This window comes from Vulpes lagopus, chromosome 23, assembly GCF_018345385.1.
Source record: "Vulpes lagopus strain Blue_001 chromosome 23, ASM1834538v1, whole genome shotgun sequence".
NCBI lineage: Eukaryota > Metazoa > Chordata > Mammalia > Carnivora > Canidae > Vulpes > Vulpes lagopus.
In genome coordinates this window covers 28,700,418-28,723,267 of record NC_054846.1, presented here as the reverse complement: position 1 = coordinate 28,723,267, position 22,850 = coordinate 28,700,418, and the positions used below count along the sequence as shown (strand labels likewise).

General features: G+C 36.9%; 1 protein-coding gene across 5 annotated transcripts in view; it reads right to left on the bottom strand.

Moving 5' to 3' along the window:
- Positions 1-369: 369 nt before the first annotated feature.
- The window catches only part of NTN4 (netrin 4), a 124,242-nt gene continuing 101,761 nt past the window's right edge, over positions 370-22,850 (bottom strand). For 3 of the 5 annotated variants that reach the window (XM_041738559.1, XM_041738561.1, XM_041738562.1), the window contains exons 6-10: positions 19,340-19,553; positions 18,915-19,030; positions 11,253-11,321; positions 7,584-7,754; positions 370-2,108 (exon numbers count right to left, since the gene is read on the bottom strand). In XM_041738559.1, the coding sequence (XP_041594493.1) occupies positions 1,972-2,108; positions 7,584-7,754; positions 11,253-11,321; positions 18,915-19,030; positions 19,340-19,553 (707 nt within the window). In that variant the 3' untranslated portion in view covers positions 370-1,971. Of the gene's footprint in view, positions 2,109-7,583; positions 7,755-8,263; positions 8,729-11,252; positions 11,322-18,914; positions 19,031-19,339; positions 19,554-22,850 lie in introns of those variants that run through there. The other 2 variants (XM_041738560.1, XM_041738563.1) reach the window with 2 other exon arrangements.

Here is a 22,850-nt window from a genome sequence, read left to right as displayed (position 1 = left end):
ACTAGATGGCATTCCACTTACCAGGATAAGATAGGAAAAGAAGACATGCCACAGGTTATAAAAGCAGATTTCATGAGAATATGTATAGTATAATTCCAATTCTATAAAAGGTATGTACATGTGTAGAAAGCAGTCTAGCAGCCTAGATACTAAAATGCTAACAGCTGTCATTGCAGGATGGTTTAAATGTAGGGTTCTTTTTTTTTTTTTTCCTAATATGGTTTTTTGTTTTCCTTTTTTTTTTTTTTTAAGATTTGTTTATTTACTTTAGAGAGAGTGAGCATGAGCAAGAGGGGCAGAAGGAGAAGGAGAGATAATCTCAAGTAGACTCCATTCTAAGCATGGAGCCCACCATGGGGCTTGATCTCATGCCCCTGAGATCATGACATGGCCAAAACCAAGAGTCAGGTGCCTAACCAACTGTGCCATCCAGGCACCCTAGTTTTCTGTATTTTCAACAATGAGCTTCCATTGCTTTTTAAAAAGTAAATGTAGTATAAAAATGCATCTGATAAAAGTTCATGTACAAAGACTATAGTAACTAAACCCATCTCAATTAGCTTCCACTCTATCGCCATACCTCAGAGTAAAAGAGTATAAGTACCAGGCCCTTCTTTGATTTTCCTAAGGAATTAGTTTTGAGTTCCCTCATTAAGATAAAGCAATCTTTAGCATCATTAAAAAAGTTGATCAGGAAATGAGACAAAAATCGGGAAATCATATTCCTTTATTACATATATGAAATATAAAAATTAACATATATATATATATATATATATATATATATATATAGCAAGTCCACAGGACCTCAGGAAAAAAAATATGTTCTTTATGTGAAGTTAATTTTATGGCACTGTGGTTTATGTTTTGTATATTCAAGTACAGAAGACACTGTACGTATTGTGGTTATGCATGGGTACAGAAGATGAATAATAATGGAAACTGTAGTTTGGTGAACTATCACATACATTGTGTCAAAAAAATGAGTAAATATAATGGCCATATACTGTTAATAAAGATAAGGAAGAAACTGTTTCATTCAGGTTTAAATATTAACACAAAAATAAATTCTGTGTCTACAATAATTTTTGCAGTGTATACAAGTGCATTGCAAATAAATGAGCTTTTAAAAATTTAAAGTCCATTTCCTCTTCAAGCATTTCTACACTTATGATTTCTTCTTCTTAAATTAAAGTCTCATCTTGTTTAGTTTTTTAAAAATATTTTCATCATGGCTGGTATCTGTGGAATCTAACTTCTACCCTGAAGCTGAGACTTCATATGCAAACATGTTCTCCTTTTAGGTTCCAAATGTTCAGAGCTAAAACCATACGACTTCCTTTTGTCCACACATAGTGGCAGTGCTTCTGTTTCAGTAGGTTTTTATACACGCCCTTTATTTTTCTTTCCGCCAACAACAGTCTTCAAACTTTCACAACACAAGTGGTAGGTAGTAAAGTGCTTTATACAAGGAAATACTATATACATGTGGAGAGGTTCCATTTAACACCCCACAGACTACAGTTCACACACATCACACAAAGGAAGGCTCTTTTTTAAGAGAAACCTTTTTTGATAGTTGGGTTGGGGAGTCCTTAAAATCTCCTTAATTACTTTAAGTAGCACAAATATAAGTAACATATCTGAAGTTGGAAGGAGTTAGATGTACTGCCCTTAATGGATTACTGCTAAATATCATACTGCTATTAAAAATACTCTTAATAGTTATGAATTACAGAATCAGTCCCATAGAAAGCAGGTATCAGCATAGGATTTCTCATTTGTCTTTATGACACACACTGTATTTAAACATGGCCCCCCAAAAGACGGATTAGACAAGGCCCACGAATTGGAATATTTCTGTATATTTTGGCACTTAAAAAATTCCAGTTTCTTTTTTGAGGTCTCTTTTCCATTAAGTTTGTGTTTCATACATAGAGAAGTGCCATTATGTGCTATATACCTATATTGCTACTTGCACTCTCTTTTTAAAATATCCATGACTTTTCTTCCAAGGGATGGTTTCCAGTGCTGGACAAAACTTTTCATATTCACGACTAGTTTGCCTGTTCTTACATCTTCATGTCCTGCCACAAGGTATTCCAAACCTAAAAGAGAACAAAGTTAGGGGCTACACAGTATCATAATTTGTTGAAGGGGGTAGATGTGACCTCAGTGGTTTCAAATGCACAGTTCATGGTTTTATATATTCATAGTTGAAATAGGGAGTCACAGGCAATGACAGCTGGCACTGATTAAGCATTTACTCTATGTTAAATGGTTTGCGTGTATTATTTCATTTAATCTTGAAAATAACCCTAGGAAGTAGGTATTATTTTTTATCTGGTTTTACCAAATAATGAAACTAAGGCCTTGCAAGATTACAAAGCTTGTTCAGTGTCTCCCAGGGAATAGCAGCACTTGGATTTAAGCTCAGGTCTGTCTGGCTGTAGAACTTTTACTTTATACTGTACTACCCTCCATGATAAAGAAGTGAGGATTCTGTGGGTACTTAGCATACTGCCATAAATTAGTATTTCTTGGAGTCTCACTGTGTATGGTAGTGTATATTAAGGAGGATTTCATAAAAGTGAAACAACCATTTGGGAAAACATATTGGAAGAGGCTTATGACTTATACAAAGTAATACATATTTCCTATAGAAAGTCCATGTATTTTTGTAATATAGACATTTGTTTGTCATATTTAAAGAAAAAGATGAGACTTCACCAGATATTTGTAATTCAAAATTATTTTCGGGCTTCAAATAAAAAATTTTGGCTAATGTACAGAAAAATGAAAATACAATCTCATTATCTAGACAACAACAAAAAATGAAGTATGTTAATCTCCTTCAGTAGATGTTTGTAATAATATCAATATTGGTCTTCATGTTCTGTCTCCAAATGAATGAGGCCATATAATGTTTGTCCTTCTCCGATTGACTTATTTCACTCAGCATAATGGGAAACGAACTAGGGGTAGTGGGGGGTGGGGGTGAATGGGTGACGGCACTGAGGGGGGCACTTGACGGGATGAGCACTGGGTGTTATTCTGTATGTTGGCAAATTGAACACCAATAAAAAATAAATTTATTATTAAAAAATATCAATATTGGTGTTTTGAAATAATTTTCTTTAACATTATAGGACAGAGCAAATAAGTAATTACATTTATAAAAGAAAACTTTCCTAGATAAACAGACATATACTTTAAAACTTAAGAGAAAATACTAGATGTTAATATTAAACTGAAAATATCAATTTAAACTCATGGCTTTGTATCTAAATATAAAAATTAATATATATTAATAAAATATATAAAATAAAACATATATATATATGTATTTTTTTAGAAGGCCTCCCAGTAGCAGTGAACACCTATAATGGACATACTATGGTCTCAAATTAAACAGATCTCACTAAAAACAAAACAAGGCTTCTTGCAGAAATGCTATTACAGGTTCAGGGCAGGAAAATACAGAGTAGCATGGGATATCTTATTGTGCTAAAAAGCATGGAAGCTCTCAAAGACTAATGGGGATCACTGTAAAAGGACATGGGAGCTAGGAAGAAAAGGCTACAACTTGTTAAAGTTGTGATAATTTGAGCAACAAGGAACATAATAATTGCTATCTATTGAAACTTACTGAATCAACAAAAATCTGTAATTTCAAAATGATACTCAAAAAAAGAGAAATTCAGAGAAAAACTAATTTGTCATCTTTTGAGGTAGCTGTTAAAACCTTACTTACTTTGAAAAGTGAGTACTTTGGGAGTTATAGGGAAAGAATTTAGCACTTATCCTGTCTTTACAATAGGAACTGTGAATAGCAGCTATAGGTTAACGGTAACCTATAGCCCAGCTTGGAAGAGAAAATCCCTTTACAGAAGAATGTCAACTAGTAAATGAGGGGAATCAGAAAAACATCTTTTCTCAAGCCCCAATGAAATAATTGATTCAGGAAGGATTGCCCGTTGGTGGTAACACCATTAAGTCAATGGTTAGTGGGAAACTGAATATTTGTATCGTGATGAAGTTATACCACACTCATTACTTTCTAATCTCTAAAGGGAAAACAAAACTGCCCAATGGAGAGATCAGACTGTCATCATTCTAACCAACGGTCAAGTTTAGCAACTCTGATGGTGGGTTATCCAGGTCCTATGTGTCTTCTGATAGGATTTAACATGAAGTCCATACCCAGCAATATCTCTAATGGATTCTAGTAAAAATGTTTGTCTTGGATCTATCAAGCTTTTCTTTAGAGATTACAAGAAACATAGGAGGTAGAGCGACAGGCTAAATGACACCACAGGAATCAATAAGACAACTATAGAAGGTAAGATAATCTACAGGACATTTGGCCTGGATTCTTCAACACTAATAATTTCTTCAACAACAATTTAAAAAGGAACTGTGCTTGAATAAAAGATACTTGAGAAACTTTAAAACCAGATACAATGTGTGATCCTGGATTAAACACTGACAAGGACAAACCAGTTCTAAAGGACAGTTTTGGGCTAGTTAGGAAATTGGAATATCGTCTGAGTATTAGAACGTGTGAAAAGAAACTATAATTGAAGGCAATGATCACTAACTGAATAAAATAGGTTGTAGAATGGAGCATACTATGATTTTATTTTGGTGAAAAAAATACAATATATGTGTGCACAAAGACCTTGCAGGATTTGCACTAACCTGTTAACAGAGAGGATCTCAGGAGGTAAGAAATGTGAAACTAACTTTCCTCTAAATTTTTATAATGTACACGTGTATACATTCTATAAGGAGAGGGTTATTTAAAATATTATTAAAAGAAATCAACCCTAAACTTAAAAATATCTATGATGGTGTTTTCATTAAAGAAAAAAAAAAAAAAACAAGAGAGAGAGAGAAAATGAAGGGAAAATAATGGTAGAGATTTTAAGCACTGGAAAGCACAAATGTTAAGATGGATTATAAGGTATTTACATTATTTAAAGAGTAGCCTTGGCATCTGTATGAAAAGAATCCCAGTATTTAATTAATGGGCTAATTATTATTTTTTTAAATGTTTATTTATTTATGATAGTCACAGAGAGAGAGAGAGAGAGAGGCAGAGACACAGGGAGAGGGAGAAGCAGGCTCCATGCACCGGGAGCCCGATGTAGGATTCAATCCCGGGTCTCCAGGATCGCGCCCTGGGCCAAAGACAGGCGCTAAACCGCTGCACCACCCAGGGATCCCAATTAATGGGCTAATTAAAATATAATGGTCTTGATATTGTTTGTATCATACCTTAAGTAATAAAATCCTTGTGTAAAAATACAATAAATAATTTTTAGGAAACTTCATTGCTAAGTCTAGGATTTTATTTTATTTAAAGATTTTATATATTTATTCATGAGAGACTCAGAGAGGCAAAGACATAGGTAGAGGGAGAAACAAGCTCCCCATAGGGAGCCTGATGCAGGACTTGATCCCAGGACCCCAAGATCAGGACCTTAGCCAAAGGCAGATGCTCAACCACTGAGCCACCCATGTGCTCCACTAAGTCTAATATTTTAAATGAATTTACTTTTAAACTATAGAGGAAATACTATAGGAGTTTGCCATTAAAGTATGAATATACATTAAACTAATAAAAATGATACTGAATAAATCCAAAAATTATAGCAGCATCATGCCAAAAATTATCATAGAAAACAATGTTATCTGTTGTATCACTTACTAGCATTTACTTTTTACTTTCCTATTTTTATGCTTTTGACATCTACTTTGATACGTTTGAGGGCACAATGTTTATTTTGTTCTCATAGAAAACATACTTTATTGCTAGTGTTAATATCCCAAATTATTGATGAATGAGTAAGTGTACATATGAATGTAGGAATGAATGAATTTGCAGGGTTGCCAATTAGATTGTTCCTTTTCAAAAAAGTAGCAGAGGAAGCTAGTTGGCGTGTCAGGTTTCCGAATTTTCTTATCAGCTTTCTTTGGCCTTAGCTACTGAACTTGTAAAAAATGGAAAAACAAAGTGAAATGAAAGAGTGTCTGGTTCTGCTTTGGCAGGTTTCAGTCTTTTCTTCAAAGCAAGTAAACATGTTTTTAAGAATTCTTTGAATAATTGCACTTATGTTTTCAATTGTGATGAACTCAGTTGATTCTTTGACTCTGGCAGAAACCTGATGAGGAAGTATAGTTCACTTCCTGGAGGGTGGCTCAGATGCTCAAAGCTTTTTCTTTTTAATGTTTTACTAAAAAACTGGACAGATTATTTATTCTTTTGCCAAGATAGTAGAAAGTGCTTGCAGGAAGAGCCTCTACACACAGATTACTGGGAAATAGAACCTAAATTAATGACTCTTCATTTCCTGTATTCAAAATCTAAGATTCTGATTACTTCATTTGTTCTTTGGAAACATATTTGTTTATTATTGAAAATGTCTTTGTTTCCTTTTCCTTATGAAAATTTAAATGAATTTATGTAAAATACTAAAGGGGTATAAAAGGATGTAAGAGATTAGTCAACAGACAAAAAGTCAAGAGTTTTATATTTTAGGTTGTTTAGGTTGGGGGGAATATTTCATTGATAGTTTCTCTTTTTCTCTGTCACTCAGTTATCTATTTCTCTCAGTTATTAATCAGATACTACAGTGACTTCTTATGGAACATAACTGGGGTTTCCTGGGCTTTTATTTGAGAGGAATTAGATCCAGAACATAAATTATGCACCTGTTTTAGCAGTGCCATAAAGACACAGATAGTAACTACACAAAGTGGGAAATACAGAGGATTTAAAAAAAGATACTTGTTTTAATAGAACTTAATCTGGATATCATGTTATCATTTAAATACTAATGGTAGGTACTAGAAATGCTATGATCAAAAACCTAAAACCCATTCTCAAATTTAATGGAGATAGAGAAATAAACAGCTTATGACACAGTATGAAAGTGTACTTGTAGAGTGTAAAGGTAAGAATCCCACGCTTACTCGCTTGGTTCTACCATGGTAGTTACATTTTAAGATGCAAATTTCCCTTAATTCCTGCTGTTTTTAATTTCTGCTGTTTCTAATTTGAAACCAGAATGATCATTTAATGAAAAACAAAATGATGAGAATTAGAGCTGTTTTCTATCCAGGAGACACAGATGCTTCTCATGCAATTGTAAAAATAAATTCAATATTATTTGCACAGATGGAATTTTGCATTTGAATTTCCTTTGGGATTGTAAATCCTACCCAGGGCACTGCAATAGGACCTAGCTTTCAGATGAATTGTTAGTGGCAACTAAATTTATGAAAGTGTTTTCTATACTACTGGCACCTGGAACCAAGCTGAGACTTCTCTTTTAGAACAGAAAATATTATATTGCTGGATTTAAAAATATTTTACTTTTATGAAACTTGTGGAAGAGAAATAATTTTTTGATGTCAGCTCAAAGAATTCTATTTGGATTTTCCCCAGAATTCAGATGGTAAAAAGAAGAGATACTCTTGGTGAGTTTGTTTCAGTTGTGGTTTGAGAATGTTAATACAAGGAGCAAATCAGCATAGACAAAGTAGTTATTAAGCTAGACAAGTCTAATAAAGCTTACCAGGATTGAGGATTGGACAAGTGCAGCCTCTGTTAGTCCATGATTCTGGATATAATGTTCGTTTTCCTCGTAAAATTTTCAATTTGGTAGATTTTAAGACTTTTTTTATCTTCACATTGACCTCAGCATGGGATCCTTTGTCGTGAGCGGATAAAATCTTTATTTTTAGTACTGTAACAGCACAATTCCAAAAGTCAAAATGCATAGAATTTCATAGTACCTTTTGGATTTGGAATAACTTAAATATGCATTTCAGAGTATAATGGAAAAGTTAATTAATGATGGAAATGTGGAAATTTGTTTTAAAAATCATTAGGTACTTGATGAGCACTGAGTAATATGTAGAATTATTGAATCGCTGTATATTACACCTGAAACTAATATAAAACTGTATGTTAACTATACTGGAATTAAAAAAAACTCAAATAAAAAAATCATTAGGCTCACTAACTTTTGCATTGGTTTCACCTTATTTACCTATATTAACTATACTCTTCCTTCTTAGACATTTTCAACCACTGTTTCCCATATCATTAAGCTAAAAGAATATCAGCTATTTGCCTATGGCAGACATAATCTTTTTTTTTTTTTTAAGATTTTATTCATTTATTCATGAGAGACACAGAGAGAGAGAGAGAGAGAGAGGCGGAGAGAACAGGCAGAGGAAGAAGCAGTCTCCACAGGAGCCCGACGTGGGACTTGATCCCCGGTTTCCAGGATCAGGCTCTGGTCTAAAAGTGGCACCAAACCTCTGAGCCACCTGGGCTGCCCTGCAAACATAATCTTAAATACATTTAGCTATCAAACCCAAATAGAAGATGTATAGGCAGTAGAATTGTTATACTGGTTTTTATTTAGATTCTGACTATATTTTACTCTGTGGCTCACTGTTTATAAAATTAGGACAAAGAACAAACCAAATGTTACTGCCAGAATACATTTCATACATTCTAAAGAGATTAAATATTTAAGTATTGATTATTTAATCTTCTTCCCTGGTTGTAAAATACAAGTTGACTGGGGTTAGGATGGCTGTCCTTCCAAATGATGGCAGAGCTTCAGTGTTCTCTATAACTCATGATTCTATTATGCTATGATCTTCCATCTATGAAACAGGGTGGGGAAGAAAGTAGACCTAAGGAACACTGGAAAAAAAAAAAAGGAAAACAACAACAACAACAAATAAGGAACACTGGAGGTAGTGTTCTATATTACTCAAAGAGTTCTCATGTGGTCATCTATATCTTGATGGAAAATTCTGTATAATGAGGGAACCCTATATTGGCTGGTCCCAATTTCTGAGAATATGATTGTCAGCAGTCTTTATAGAATCACCAAATCTTAGACTTTTAATGGGTCTTAAGAGTTCATCTTGTTTTAAGTTTGAGGAAGCAAGTTTTAAGAAGTTAAATGAACTTTCCAAGTTTGCATGACCAGTAAGTTAGAGGTAGAGTTTGGGCTGGAATCCCAATAAGATAAATGCAGGAAGGGTACATAGCATAGTGCCTTGCTCATAGCTAATGTTCAACAAATGTTCACTATTATTTTTCTATTAGACTGTATGCTCAAAGAGAACAGGAACCTCATCTATTCACTATTAGAGCTTAATAAATAATTGCTAAAGGAATAAACAAATCAATCACATTCCCCCCCCATTAGTAGAGAGTGGGGGAGTGGAAACCTTTTTCCAAGTCTGTAGGTGTATTACACCTAATAAAAACAAGGTATTTCATTACATCATTAAGAGCGTTTGAGTTTTTTTTTTTGTTCGAGTTTTCTTTTCTTTTTTAAATTTTTATTTATTTTATGATAGTCACACACAGAGAAAGAGAGAGAGAGGCAGAGACACAGGCAGAGGGAGAAGCAGGCTCCATGCATCGGGAACCCAACGTGGGATTCGATCCCAGGTCTCCAGGATCGCGCTCTGGGCCAAAGGCAGGCGCCAAACCGCTGCGCCACCCCAGGATCCCTGTTCGAGTTTTCTTAAGCAGAAAATTATACAGTTGTATTAAAAGATGCCAGTGAAGTAGTTTGTAAATTTAGAGAGCTACCAAATATATGTAATATTGACAACCAGTTGTTATTTCCACTAAACTGGCTATCTTTGGACTAAATTTTTTGCTTTTGATAGTAAATACCATTTTTCTCTGAAGTACTTTTCTTTATTGAGCACTATACATTTGAAAAGTTTTCTTCTGGGATCCCTGGGTGGCGCAGCGGTTTGGCTCCTGCCTTTGGCCCAGGGCGCGATCCTGGAGACCCGGGATGGAATCCCACATCGGGCTCCCGGTACATGGAGCCTGCTTCTCCCTCCGCCTGTGTCTCTGCCTCTCTCTCTCTCTCTCTCTGTGACTATCATAAATAAATAAAATTAAAAAAAAAAAAAGAAAAGTTTTCTTCTATTATTTAGCCAAATTGTCAGGTAAAAGGAAGGAAATATGTATGTAATTTTAGATAAGATTTATAAGGTTTTTAACATTTACTTTTTAAAATATTTTATGAGATTAAATACAGTGTTATCAAGAACCGAAACACTGGTTTCAGAAATCAGGACTTAAAATTTTCTCTTCGTTGTAATGCATATTTTGGTCAGTATGAATTATAGAACAATAAAAAGCCTTAGATACTAGTCAAGAATGTCTTGGCAAGATAAGGCATCTAATTTGCTTTAATAGTAAACATAAAGCCATTTAGAATTTGAAGATAGTAACAGTCTTTACTTAGGGCAGTGACATTTTCCTTTGTTTACATTTTCCTGGTATTTGAAAGGAACAGGAGTCTAGAATATCAGAGAGGGCAGGAAAGAGACTTGGATGGATAGCTATTCTAAGTGCTCCCCAAATATATATCTTCCTCCTCCTCCCTACCAGTTACTGAGCATATAGTACGTGCTAGGTAATGTGCTGTGTGCTTTTCTAAAATATCATTTTACAATATCATCCTTATTTTACAGATGAAGTCTGGAGAGGTTAAGTTACCCATGCATTTGACCAGAAATCAAACCCATGTAGGTCTGAATCCAAAGCTCAAGCTCTTAAGCACTGTGAAATAGTGTTTATTTTTATTTATTTTATTTATTTATGATAGTGACACACAGAGAGAGAGAGAGAGAGAGAGAGAGAGAGGCAGAGACACAGGCAGAGGGAGAAGCAGGCTCCATGCACGGAAGCCCAACGTGGGACTCGATCCCTGGTGTCCAGGATCGCGCCCTGGGCCAAAGGCAGGCGCCAAACCGCTGCACCACCCAGGGATCCCTGAAATAGTGTTTAAAAATGATTTCTGCTTAGTATTATTACATGTTAACCTGCACAGATTATTCCTCGAAACTAGTATTATTACAGGAAACTGGCACAGGGATCATTTTAGTGACTAGAGACTTCCTTTTTAGATTATTAAGACAAGAAGCATCGATAAGAAAGGATTATGTCTTTTTTTTTTTTTTCTTTTTGTTATTTGCCTCTTTTCCTTATAGTAGGATGGCCATGCTTTTGCTCGGCCAGTCTCCTGCCCTGGCCAGGACATTCAGCGCCATCTTTATTAGGAATTATTATAGAAGACCGATGTTTTGATATATTAAGAATGTCATAGACTAAGCCTCCCATTTCCTCAAAAATTCCTTGTACTTGGTTTGAATAGATTCTTAGAAGCATTCAAGGATTTTGAACTTACCATATGAATATTTCATTCCACAGAATGCTTTGGAGTTTCCTAATACCTGTTCTTTACATTCACATTTACCTGCATAAAGTAAATGAAAAATAGTGTTGGTTATTTAGAAACAAAGAAAAAAAAACAGCAAGTAAATCCATGTAGCATAACTCATTTTTTTAATTGAAGTATAATTAACATACACTGTTTTATTAGTTTCAGATGTCAGGTAGTATAACTTTTTAAGGCTTGAGTGATTCATACAACATAATCCATAAACACAATTAAACTTTAAAAAGTCATTCAAACAAAGTAGTGTCACTTTCTGAACAGAATTAGTTATCATTCAATAAAGTATTGATTTAAAAGAATGTAGAAAGCTGGAAACAATGATATATTTTAATACTTTTAACTTATGATAGATATAGTCCAGTATTAAGAGTCCATGCTAATGGAAAGGAACAACTGAATGGATAAGCTATAGAAAAGACAATTGTCTTTTTATAATTAATGTCCACCATGCCAAAAGTCAAATGTAGTAAAATAATCAAGCAATCGTTTGAAGGTAATGCCATCCAATTTAACAGTATTTATTGAGCACCTACTATGTGTAGGACATGATGCTATATACACAGGGGTATATAAAGCAATATGCAATTCTTGCCTGGAGACTTACAGCTCCGTAATGTGAATAAAGCAAGCGTACAAACAGCAATAAGCATTCTGAGATAGGTATAACATACTTGGGTGGGAGAGCTGCATGTTTGGGAAGATGGGAAAAGGATCTTCATGCCTGAAGATCGATTTGAAATGGACTCTGAAGAATATGTAGTATGTTTACTCCCAACAGCTTAAATTATGTATTACAGTTATTGTGTGTGAGACATTTGCCAGGCTGTAGAAGACTTTAAAAATGTCTTTGTATATAGTTTTTATATAGCATTCTCATTCATTTATCTGCTTCCTCTCTAAACTGTGAACCTTGAGGACAATGGTTATGTCTTATTTATCTTTATATTCCCAGAACCCAGAAGGAATAGGATTTCCATTCTTACTTAACAGATATTTCATCCTTCCCTTTCTGCCCTCACACATTACATTTCATAGGCATTGAATGACATAAAAGTAGGTAACATTTACCAAGGAGCAGTTACTATGTGCCCCACACTATTTTAAGTATTTTATACTCATTTACTTGTCTAAGACCTAACATAGAAATTTGACACGGACAAGAATACAGAGATAAAAGAGCAAGGAAGAAATGTAAGGGAGAGGGCAGAGTGTGTTCGTGGAAGTCAGTGGTTCTCTTTTTCCTGAGTACAGATTGAGTTGTGAATAGTAGATGCATCATGGAGGACCAGGAATTGTGACTGATACACAATTAGGACCTGAATTTAATTTGTCAGAGAAAAGATATTTTAAAAAAATTGACTATAGTCCACATAAAATGTTACATTAATTTCAGGTGTACAACACAATGATTCAACAAGTCTATATATTATGCTACATTCACCACACCACAAGCTACCAACTGTCACCATGCAGTGCTATTACAATACCATTGACCATATTCCTTATGCTGTGTCTTTATTCTCACGACTTATCATTTCATAACTGGAAGCCTGTATCTCCTGCTCCCCTTCACCCATTTTGCTCATTGATAAAGGGGAGTTTTCAAAACTTATCAGGTTAAAGAAGTTACATGAATTAAAACTATCTATCTATAAATATTAACCTGGCATTACTGTATCAGAAGTATTGGGATGGAGAGAAAATGGAAGTAGGGACCAGTTAGAAGCTGATGAAATTGATGATAGCAACAGTAACTGAATTGAGTGCCAACTATAAGCCATAAACTATATAAGGAACTTTATCCATATGATCTTAATATTTATAATAACCTTATGACAGCAGAGTATTTTCTTTTTTAAGATTTTATTTATTTATTCATGAGAGACACAGAGAGAGAGAGAGGAGAGACACAGGCAGAGGGAGAAGCAGGCTCCATACAGGAAGCCCGACATGGGACTAGATCCCGGGGCTCCAGGATTACACCCTGGGCTAAAGGCGGCGCTAAACTGCTGAGCCACCGGGCTGCCCTACAATAACCTTATGAGATAGGCATTATTTACAAATGAAAAAATAAAGGCTCAGAGAAGTTAATCAGCTTGTCCAAGGCAGTGTAACTAACAAGTAGCAGAGCCAGATTTTTAGCCTGGGTCTGGGAGAATCTGAAACCCCTGATCTTTCCACTGTCCTGTGTCTCTAAGTCAGATGAAATGTGGGTCTGAACTGAAGAGGTGATTGTAGGTCTAGAAAGGAAGGACTATTAAGGGAGGCTGCAGAGTTAGGGCCTAGAGATCTTGTCAATGGATTGGAAGAGGAAGCCTAAGAATGAACTTGAAGTTTTCCGCCAAGGTGAGAGGAGATTGAAGTATTACTAACAAAATAGGCAAGTTAGGAGGAGAGCATTTCAGGAGTGTATAATTTAAGAATTTTGTTTTTGTTTTTGTTTTTGTTTTGGTAGCAATCAGTGGTTTAACTTAATTGTTGAAAGGATATGCATGCAGTAGCTTGCAGAGAGGAGAAAAAGCTGAAGAACCAGGACTCAGAAAAGACAAGAATCAGGAGAGCAGCAGAGATCTAGATGGCAGGAACTGTCGTGCAGTCCCTCTCATGCATTTGCCATTGAAATCATGAACTGTGATCACTTTCAGACTTTGTCACTTTTGGCTCAAGACTTAAATTCTGGCGCGAGCACATCTGATTGGCCTGGCCAAGACTATATTAAATGGGGGGGGGCAGGATGGCTCCCCAGAGTAAAACTGGGTTGTGTTACCTCAGAAATAGCAAGAATAAAGGGGAAATGGATCTGGTTAGGCAAAAACAGCAAAGGTCTAGTATGAGGAGAATATAAAGAATTAGAGTTGCTGACAGAACATCCATGTGGAAATGAGGGTATGATTCTGGTGAGACGAGGTTGGGTAGACATGGTGATGTGGCAAATAGTGACACATTGGCTCTAACTAAAGCTGCTCTAGAAACTAGAGAATGACATGTGCAAGTGGAAAATCACAGTGGAATTAGATAGTAGGAATGAGAAATCTAAAGTGCTTAAAATGAGCTGTTGTGATCTGTTAAATAATATTGCATATAATCTAAACACAGCAGAGAGTGTTACTCATTCAGAAACTGGAGTAACCTAAATAGATAGCCTGCAGCCTTTGATAATTCCAAGTCAGGAGAGTACAGTAACTACTATGCTAAAAACTCTCATTTGGAACTCCAAATGGCATATATTATTACTCAACTTACGTTCTCCTCTGTAGTCCTTCAGCCAACAAGAACATACAAAGTTCTGTTATTTGAAGATCTTTCTGTGGTTGCTTTCCAACACTTCCTTTTCATATGTTAAGAAATCATACATTAAAATTGTTCTTTTTTATAAAGATTACTATTGTAATAATTTTTTAAAAAAGATTTCATTTATTTATTTGAGAGAGAGAGGGGCAGGGAGGGGCAGTGGGGGAGGGAGTGGGATAAGTAGACTGCATGCAGCACAGTGTTGTGGCACTCAATTTCACAGTCTTGAGATCAGGACCTGAGCTGAAACCAAGGGTCTGATGCTTAACCACCTGAGCCACCGAGGCATCCTTAAAATTTGTTTTTGAAGAATCTTTGTTGATCAGGCTTTAACTCAGATGTGTTTTGTTTGTTTGTTTTTTTAATTTTTTTAGATTTATTTATTTATTTATTTATTTATTTATTTATTTATTTATTTTAAAGGTTTTATTTATCTATTCATGAGACACACACACACACACACACACACACACACAGACAGAGGGAGAAACAGGCTCCATGCAGGAAGCCTGACGCAGGACTCGATCCGGGTCTCCAGGGTCACACCCTGGGCTGAAGGCGGCACTAAACTGCTGAGCCACCCTGGCTGCCCCTAGTTTTATTTATTTATTCATGAAAGACACAGAAAGAGAGAGAGGCAGAGACCCAGGCAGAGGGAGAAGCAGGCTCTATGCAGGGAGCCCGATGTGGGACTTGATCCTGGATCTTCAGGATCACGCCCGGGGCTGCAGGCAGCGCTAACCGCTGGGCAACCCGGGCTGCCCTCAGATGTGTTTTCTTAAGGGAAATCTGGAAGGGGAGAAAAACCTAGTTAGTTAATATTGGGTTATTAGAACACTGTTTACAGTTCTGCGGTACTGGTTAAAACCAGTTTTCTTGTACAAATTCTGTGGAACTATTTGAAGCCAGTTTTGTCGTACAAGTTCTATGGTATTATTTAAAGCCAAATTTTTGCACAGGAGGTGAATTTTACATCTAATGCTCTCCATCTCATAAGAAGTGGTAGAAATTAAGGGTATCTTATTGGCACAGTGCATTATGTTTCTAGTTTTGGAAATTTATGGTAGGTAAATGGGTAGGTAGGCACATATATTTGAGGATGAGCTATGGTGCTTATAAAACTGATTATCACCTTTTTGCTTAAAAAAGGTGCCACAAGCACAGCAGTATTCTATACCCAATGGCACTATTGCCATTTAGCAGGAAACTGAACAATGGCTTCCTCAATCTGGAGCTCCTCCAGATAAATTTCAGAGACTCTCTGGGGGGTATCACAGACCTAACAGCTGTTGTGGGTGTGATTCTGGAGTGATTCTGATTGCCAGCACATTATGTGCTTAATTGATGTGTCACCAGCTCCCTAGTAACATGATTGGCTTAATGAATGTCCTATGGTCCTACATACTTGATTTTTTTACAGATTTGACTTAGCAGGCAAAGTCGAATAATTATGAAAATCATTGTTAGAAAAATAAAACTTCCAAAAGTGGTTAAAGTTAAAACTATAGAATTCAGACTATTTAGCATTGAGGCAAAAAATTAATAATGGGAAAGATAAAAAAAAATAATGGGAAAGATTTTTTCTTTTTGAAGTGATAAAAGAGATAAATATGGCTACTTTGCATTCTTTTATCTTTCCCACCTTCTTTCCTGTAGTGAACTAAAATGAAACCATTAGGAGAATGATCATAAGATTATGTTAAGTGAGGGACGTCTGGATGGCTCAGTGGTTGTCTGCCTTTGGCTCAGGTCCTGATCCTGGGATCTGGGATCGAGTCCCGCATCCGGCTCCTTGTGGGGAGTCTGCTTCTCCCTCTGCTTATGTCTCTGCCTCTTTCTGTCTCTCAAGAATAAGTAAATAAAATCTTAAAAAAAAGATTATTAAGTGAAAAAATACATGATACAGAATTGCAAATACTACTGTTTCTCAAATTTGGGTTGATTCTTGAGGAGTCCATAAGTTCTGCATGAAAATGTATTAAAATTGTGGTTTCTTATTTGGCCCCAGTTGCTCTTGTCTCCTTGCTGACCTCAGGGCTTTTGCACTTGCTGCATCTTATACCTAAACTCTCCTTCTTCTGTTATCTGTATGCTTACTCTCTTACCTTTTTCAGTTTTTTTTTCTCAAACATCACCTTTTACAGGACTTTCCTTGATCACTCTATTTAAAAGTATGCTCCTGCTGACTACTTATCTCCCTCCCTACTTTATTTCTCTATAATATTAGGCAACATGATACTAAATATTTTATTTATCCATTAATTGTCTTCCTCCACAAGAATGTAAGCTCCTTGGAGGCTGGGCTTTTAATTTGTTCTGTTCTATTACTATATTTATAGTACCGGCATACATTACGGGTATTCAATAAATATTTGTTGGATGGAGGAAGGAATTTATAAGAAATTATAATTAGTGAGAAAATGACAAACTGGGAATACACAGAAAAAGAGATCTGACGGGCCAAGAAAGCATGAAAGTTACTAAAACTATTAGTAATCAGGAAAATGTAATTTAAAATGGTGAGGTCCCATTTCATACTCATCAGATTGGCAAAAGTTGAGAGACTTGATAATGTTAACTTTAGAAGCCCAAAAATATTAAATGAGTTGAATTGTAGCTGAATTAGTGAGGTAGAATGGTGGTTGGCCCCTTGTATGTGTTATACAAAAATTTGTGAAATAAATACAGAATATCAGTGAGGATGTGAAACAACAGGATGTCATACTTTGCTGGTGGAATGCAAATCTGTATAACCACTTTGGAGAGGTATTTGGCAATATGTGGTAAATTTGATTTAAAAAAAAACAACTTATGGGCAGCCCGGGTGGCTCAGCGGTTTAGCGCCGCCTTCAGCCCAGGGCCTGATCCTGGAGTACTGGGATCAAGTCCTAAGTCAGGCTCCCTTGATTCGGGGTCTCCAGGATCAGGCCCTGGGCTGAAGGCGGCGCTAGACTGCTGAGCTACCCGGGCTGCCCCAACTAATATGTTATATGTCAATTATACCCCAATAAAAGTTTTTAAAAAAATTTATTGTAAGTTTCATTTGGATCATTTGGGGAGCACTTTACAATCAAATGCTGACACAAGATTTCATGCCCACATTTGTGTTTGTGTTATGGAGCATGCTGGTGGAGAATAGAACCACTTGAGTTTCTATAAGAAAAGAGTAAGGACAGAATGAACACAGAAACCATGTATTCACACCAATATCGTGGCATGCTCATCAAAAAAGGAACAAATAAAACATCATAGGAAAACTGAGTCAGAGGAAATAGTAGCATAGACTTGATAGACTCAAAGAACCATCTTTTTACAGGAAAGAGTGTTTTGGCTTCAAGTATAGATCATCTTTCATGTTCAATTAATGGTGTTAAATTGAATTTTATTAGTTTTGTTATTTGGCTTATAATTAGTTTATAAAATTATTTTTGCTTTCTAGTTTTAAAAAAAGATATAAACATAAGGAATTCATACTTAGCTTTGTGTATATTAAGTTATAATAGGCCTGTAAGAATATTTTTCCTTTAAATGGATCTCTACATTTCCAAACTTGATATATTTATTAGCTCTGCCCTGTGTAAAACAGTATGAAAACACTAACAGTTTGGGTAATGAGATTTGGGTATATTTTTACTGTGATGTTTTGCATTTTCCAGATTTTCTATATTAATTAGATATGTTACTCTAGGGCAGCCTGGGTGGCTCAGTGGTTTAGCACCGACTTCAGCCCAGGGTGTGATCCTGGAGACCCGGGATCGAGTCCCACATCGGGCTCCCTGCATGGAGCCTGCTTCTCCCTCTGCCTGTGTCTCTGCCATTCTCTCTCTCTCTCTCTGTGTGTGTCTCTCATGAATAAATAAATAAAATCTTCATTAAAAAAAGATATGTTGGGATCCCTGGGTGGTGCAGCGGTTTGGTGCCTGCCTTTGGCCCAGGGAGCGATCCTGGAGAACCGGGATCGAGTCCCACATCGGGCTCCTGGTGCATGGAGCCTGCTTCTCCCTCTGCCTGTGTCTCTGCCTCTCTCTCTCTCTCTCTCTCTCTCTCTCTGTGTGACTATCATAAATAAATAAAATTAAAAAAAAAAGATATGTTACCCTAACAATCAGAAAATAAACAAAAGCTTGTTAAAATACTCCTAAGCTAACTCCTTAATAGCTTTATGCTTATGGGCAGCAGGAGGGGGTCACTACTTTATTAACCTCAGGACTAAAGAGTTCCCCTCATAGGATCCAAGAGTTGTTTCTTTGTTTGTCACGAATTGCTGTTACTCCAGACCAGACCTGGAAATATGATATCTGGTTATATCTATTGTCTCACCTGAGTGTCGAAGTGCAGAAAATCCTTGCTCATCCTCCCACTCCCAGGTTGGTTCGCTTTTATTATGAGTGGAATGGAAGTCAGGAATTTCATGATACCAGTCTATGTCTGTGCTGCTAATAAAATTGAAAATGATGAAGTTAAGGGCTTTCTTAGAATCTGAATGAAATGAACACATATATGGAGACTTCAAACTAATCAGGTACCTTCCCATCCTTTGTAGTTTTCAGAAAGAGTGTTTTAGGGGCCTATACCACCCTCTAGAATCTTGCAAGAACAAATGACTCTGCACTTTGACAAAGATTCTTTAAAGAGCTGTGCAAATACATCTTTGCTCCCCTGACAATATGCAAGATTTTCTACATCACTACCAGATCTTCCAAAGAATCTAAAGGACACACAGAGCAAGAGCCATGAGCATTCACCTGCTGATACAGTCTCCTGTGAGTGGGTCACAGCTTCCTGCGCAGTCACAGGGCCTGCAGCCATAGTCTCCGAAGCCCCAGTACCCCACCATACACCTGTCACAGTGTGGCCCTGCCACCCCAGGCTTGCAAGGGCAGTCACCATTGCTGGGGTCACAGAAGGTCACTGAGCTGAAAGGAAGAGCAGCTGATCCAACTGGATGACAGGAACACACTACAACAGAGAAGACACACAAAGACCAATGAGTAACTGGTTATCTATGATCTGTGAAGATCAATCCTGAAATGATTTCCCTTCACCACCGACTGTGCCTCTAAGGCTCCCCCTTTAGCCAGTTGGTATATGCTCAGAGAATGAAACTTAATTAAATTACAGATGAGAAGATAAAATCAGGAAAGTACAGTTGCTGCAAAATGAAATACATTATTTATTCTAAATTAGAAGGCATTAAATGTGAATGGCTTTTGCTTGGGGTACTGAGAATGAATCAGCAAAGAAGACAAAAAAGGAGCAGTTAGCCAGAAAGGAAACAAATCATGAGAGTATGGTGTTCTGGAAGTTAAAGTTTCAACATCAGGTAGGCAGCATCAACTGTGTTAAATGCTGCTAGTCCCAAAAAGATGGAGACTGGGAATATATTTTTGCATTTGAAAACATGAAGACCACTGGTGTCCTTGATAGGAACAGTTTCACTGTAAATATGAGTGGTGAACCTATCTGAGGAGGATTCAAGAAATGGGAGTAGAGGAATTTGCCCTTCTCCTAGAAGGGCACAGAAATGTGGTGGTAGCTAAAACTGGACGAGGGTATGAATGGAAGTGAAGGTTTGAGTTTTTGTTTTGTTTATTTAAGATGAGAGAGAGATAGAGAGACAGAGACAGAGAGACACAGAGACACAGGCAGAGGGAGAAACAGGCTCCATGCGGTGAGCCCGATGTGGGACTCAATCCCGGGACTCCAGGATCATGCCCTGGGCCAAAGGCAGGCGCTAAACTGCTGAGCCACCCGGGGATCCCCCTGTTTATTTAAGATGAGAGAAATTAGAAATTGGAACAGGTTTGATGTTGATGGGAATGATCCAATAAAAAGGGGAAAGCTGATGACCAGAAGAAAGCTGGGAGCACTGTTGGAGGATATTTAAGCATACGTGAGTAAGGGAGATAGACAGGATCTGGTAGAGAACTGAGAATGGTGCCAGAAGAAAAGGTATTGGCTGTGGATAGGAACATGATCAGTTCATGGTAACAGGATGCAGAGCAGAGCTTATGGACTCAGATGTAGGAAAATGGACAAATGAAGTCATTGGAGCTGGTGGAAGTTTTCTTTTCTGATTGCTTGTATTTTCTAGATGAAATGGGAGGCAAAGTCATCAGGTGAGAGATGAAGAGTGTCAGTGGGAGAGTGAACGACAGACATGGAAAGTGAAGTATAATTTCCAGCACATAAAGGCCACACTTGAGGTTAGTCATCATGAATTTATAGTGATACAGCCAAGAGGGTTCAGATTTGAGATGGGAAGAAAGCTGGGTTTACTTTGCATGGTGTTATAGACTGGTACCCCCAGATTCATATGTTGAAGGCTAGTCTCCAGTGTGATGGTATCTGGAGGTGGGGTCTTTGGGAGGTTTGGATGTGGTCTTGAGGGTGATGACACTGGTGCCCTTATAAGGGGATGAAAAGCTCAGTGCTCTCTTCTCTGTGAAGGATGTGGGGCTACAAGAAGTTGGCAGTCTACAACCTAGAAGAGAGCTCTCACCAGCACCAAACTGTCCTTTACGTCGGTTTCCTCAGTAGGGTATCTAGGTCTCATGGAGATTTCATGAGAATGAAATGATTTTTAAATGAAATTACTTTAGCAAGATACATAGCACAGTCTGACACCTCCTAGGCTAATTCTTCCTGCTAAGTTCCTCTCAACTGATAACACTCTAGATCCCATTTCTCCTTCATCCCCTTGGAAACATCTATTGATTAATTTGTCATTAAAATCACAGTTTGGCTTTAGTTTGGCCTCAAATCTCAACTACTGACTATGTGACTTTTGGCAAGATACCTAGCTTCTCATTATCACAGTTTTCTTGTCTTTAAAATGGAAATGAGAACTACGTCTATCTTCATATGATTGTTGTATGGATAAAAGGAGATCACGTATGTAGTGTATGGCTACATTAGTGTAGTGTCTGGCATATGGTTAATTAATAGTGAACTAACAATTTAATTCAATAAATAATTCTTGTAGAAGTATAGGATCTATGCTTGTGTAAGTAATGGTGCCAGCCCTCAAGGAATTCATGGTCTTGTTGGGGAAATGGAGGAGTAAATAAAAACTTTCCATACACTGTGCCTAGACACTCTAATAGAGGCCTGTGCCTGCTATGGGAGCACAGAAAAGGGAACACAGGTTGAGGGAATTACATGGAAATTGTTTTTTTATTGTATTTAAATTCAATTAACTAACATAGAATGTATTATTAGTTTCAGAGTCAGAGTTCAGTGATTCATGAATTGCATATTACAGCCAGTGCTTGTTACTTTAATGCCCATCATTCTGTTACCCCATCCCTCCACTCAGTAACTCTTACTTTGTTTCCTATGGTTAAGAGTCTTGGGGCATCTGGGTGGCTCAGTAGTTGAGTGTCTGTCTTCTGCTCAGGTCTTGATCCTGGGGTTCCGGGATCGAGTCTTGCCTTGGGCTCTCCACAGGGGGCCTGCTTATCCCTCTGCCTATGTCTCTGCCTCTCTCTGTGTCTCTTATGAATAAATAAAATCTTAAAAAAAAAAGGAGTCTCTTATGGCTTGTCTCCCTCTGATTTCATCATATTTTATTTTTCCCTCCTTTCCCCTATCATCCTCTGTTTTGTTTCTCAAATTCCACATATGAGTTAAATCATATGCTAATTGTCTTTCTCTGATTGACTTATTTTGCTTAGCATACTATCTTCCAGTTCTATCCCCATTGTTGCAAATAGCAAGATTTCATTTTTTTGATGGCTGAGTAATATATATCATATATATTTATCCACTCATCTGTCGCTGGACATCTGGGCTCTTTCCACAATTTGGCTACTGTGGACATTGCTGCTATAAACATTGGGGCTCAGGTGCCCCTTTGGATCACTACTTTTGTATCTTTGGGGTAGATAACTGGTAGTGCAACTGCTGGGTCATAGGGTAGCTCTGTTTTTGATTCTTGAGGAACCCCTACACTATTTTTCAGTGTAGCTGTACCAGTTTGCATTCCCACCAACAGTGTAAGAGGGTTTCCCTTTCTCCACATCCTCGCCAATTTGTTGTCTCCTGACTTGTTAATTTTAGTCATTCTGACTGGTGTGAGGTGGTGGTATCTATTGTGGTTTTTATTTGTATTTCCCTGATTCCAAGTGTTGTTGAACATTTTTTTCGTGTGTCTATTGGCCATTTGTATGTCTTCTTTAAAGAAATGTCTGTTCATATCTTCTATCTATCTCTTGACTGGATCATTTATTCTTTGGGTGTTAAGTTTGTAAGTTC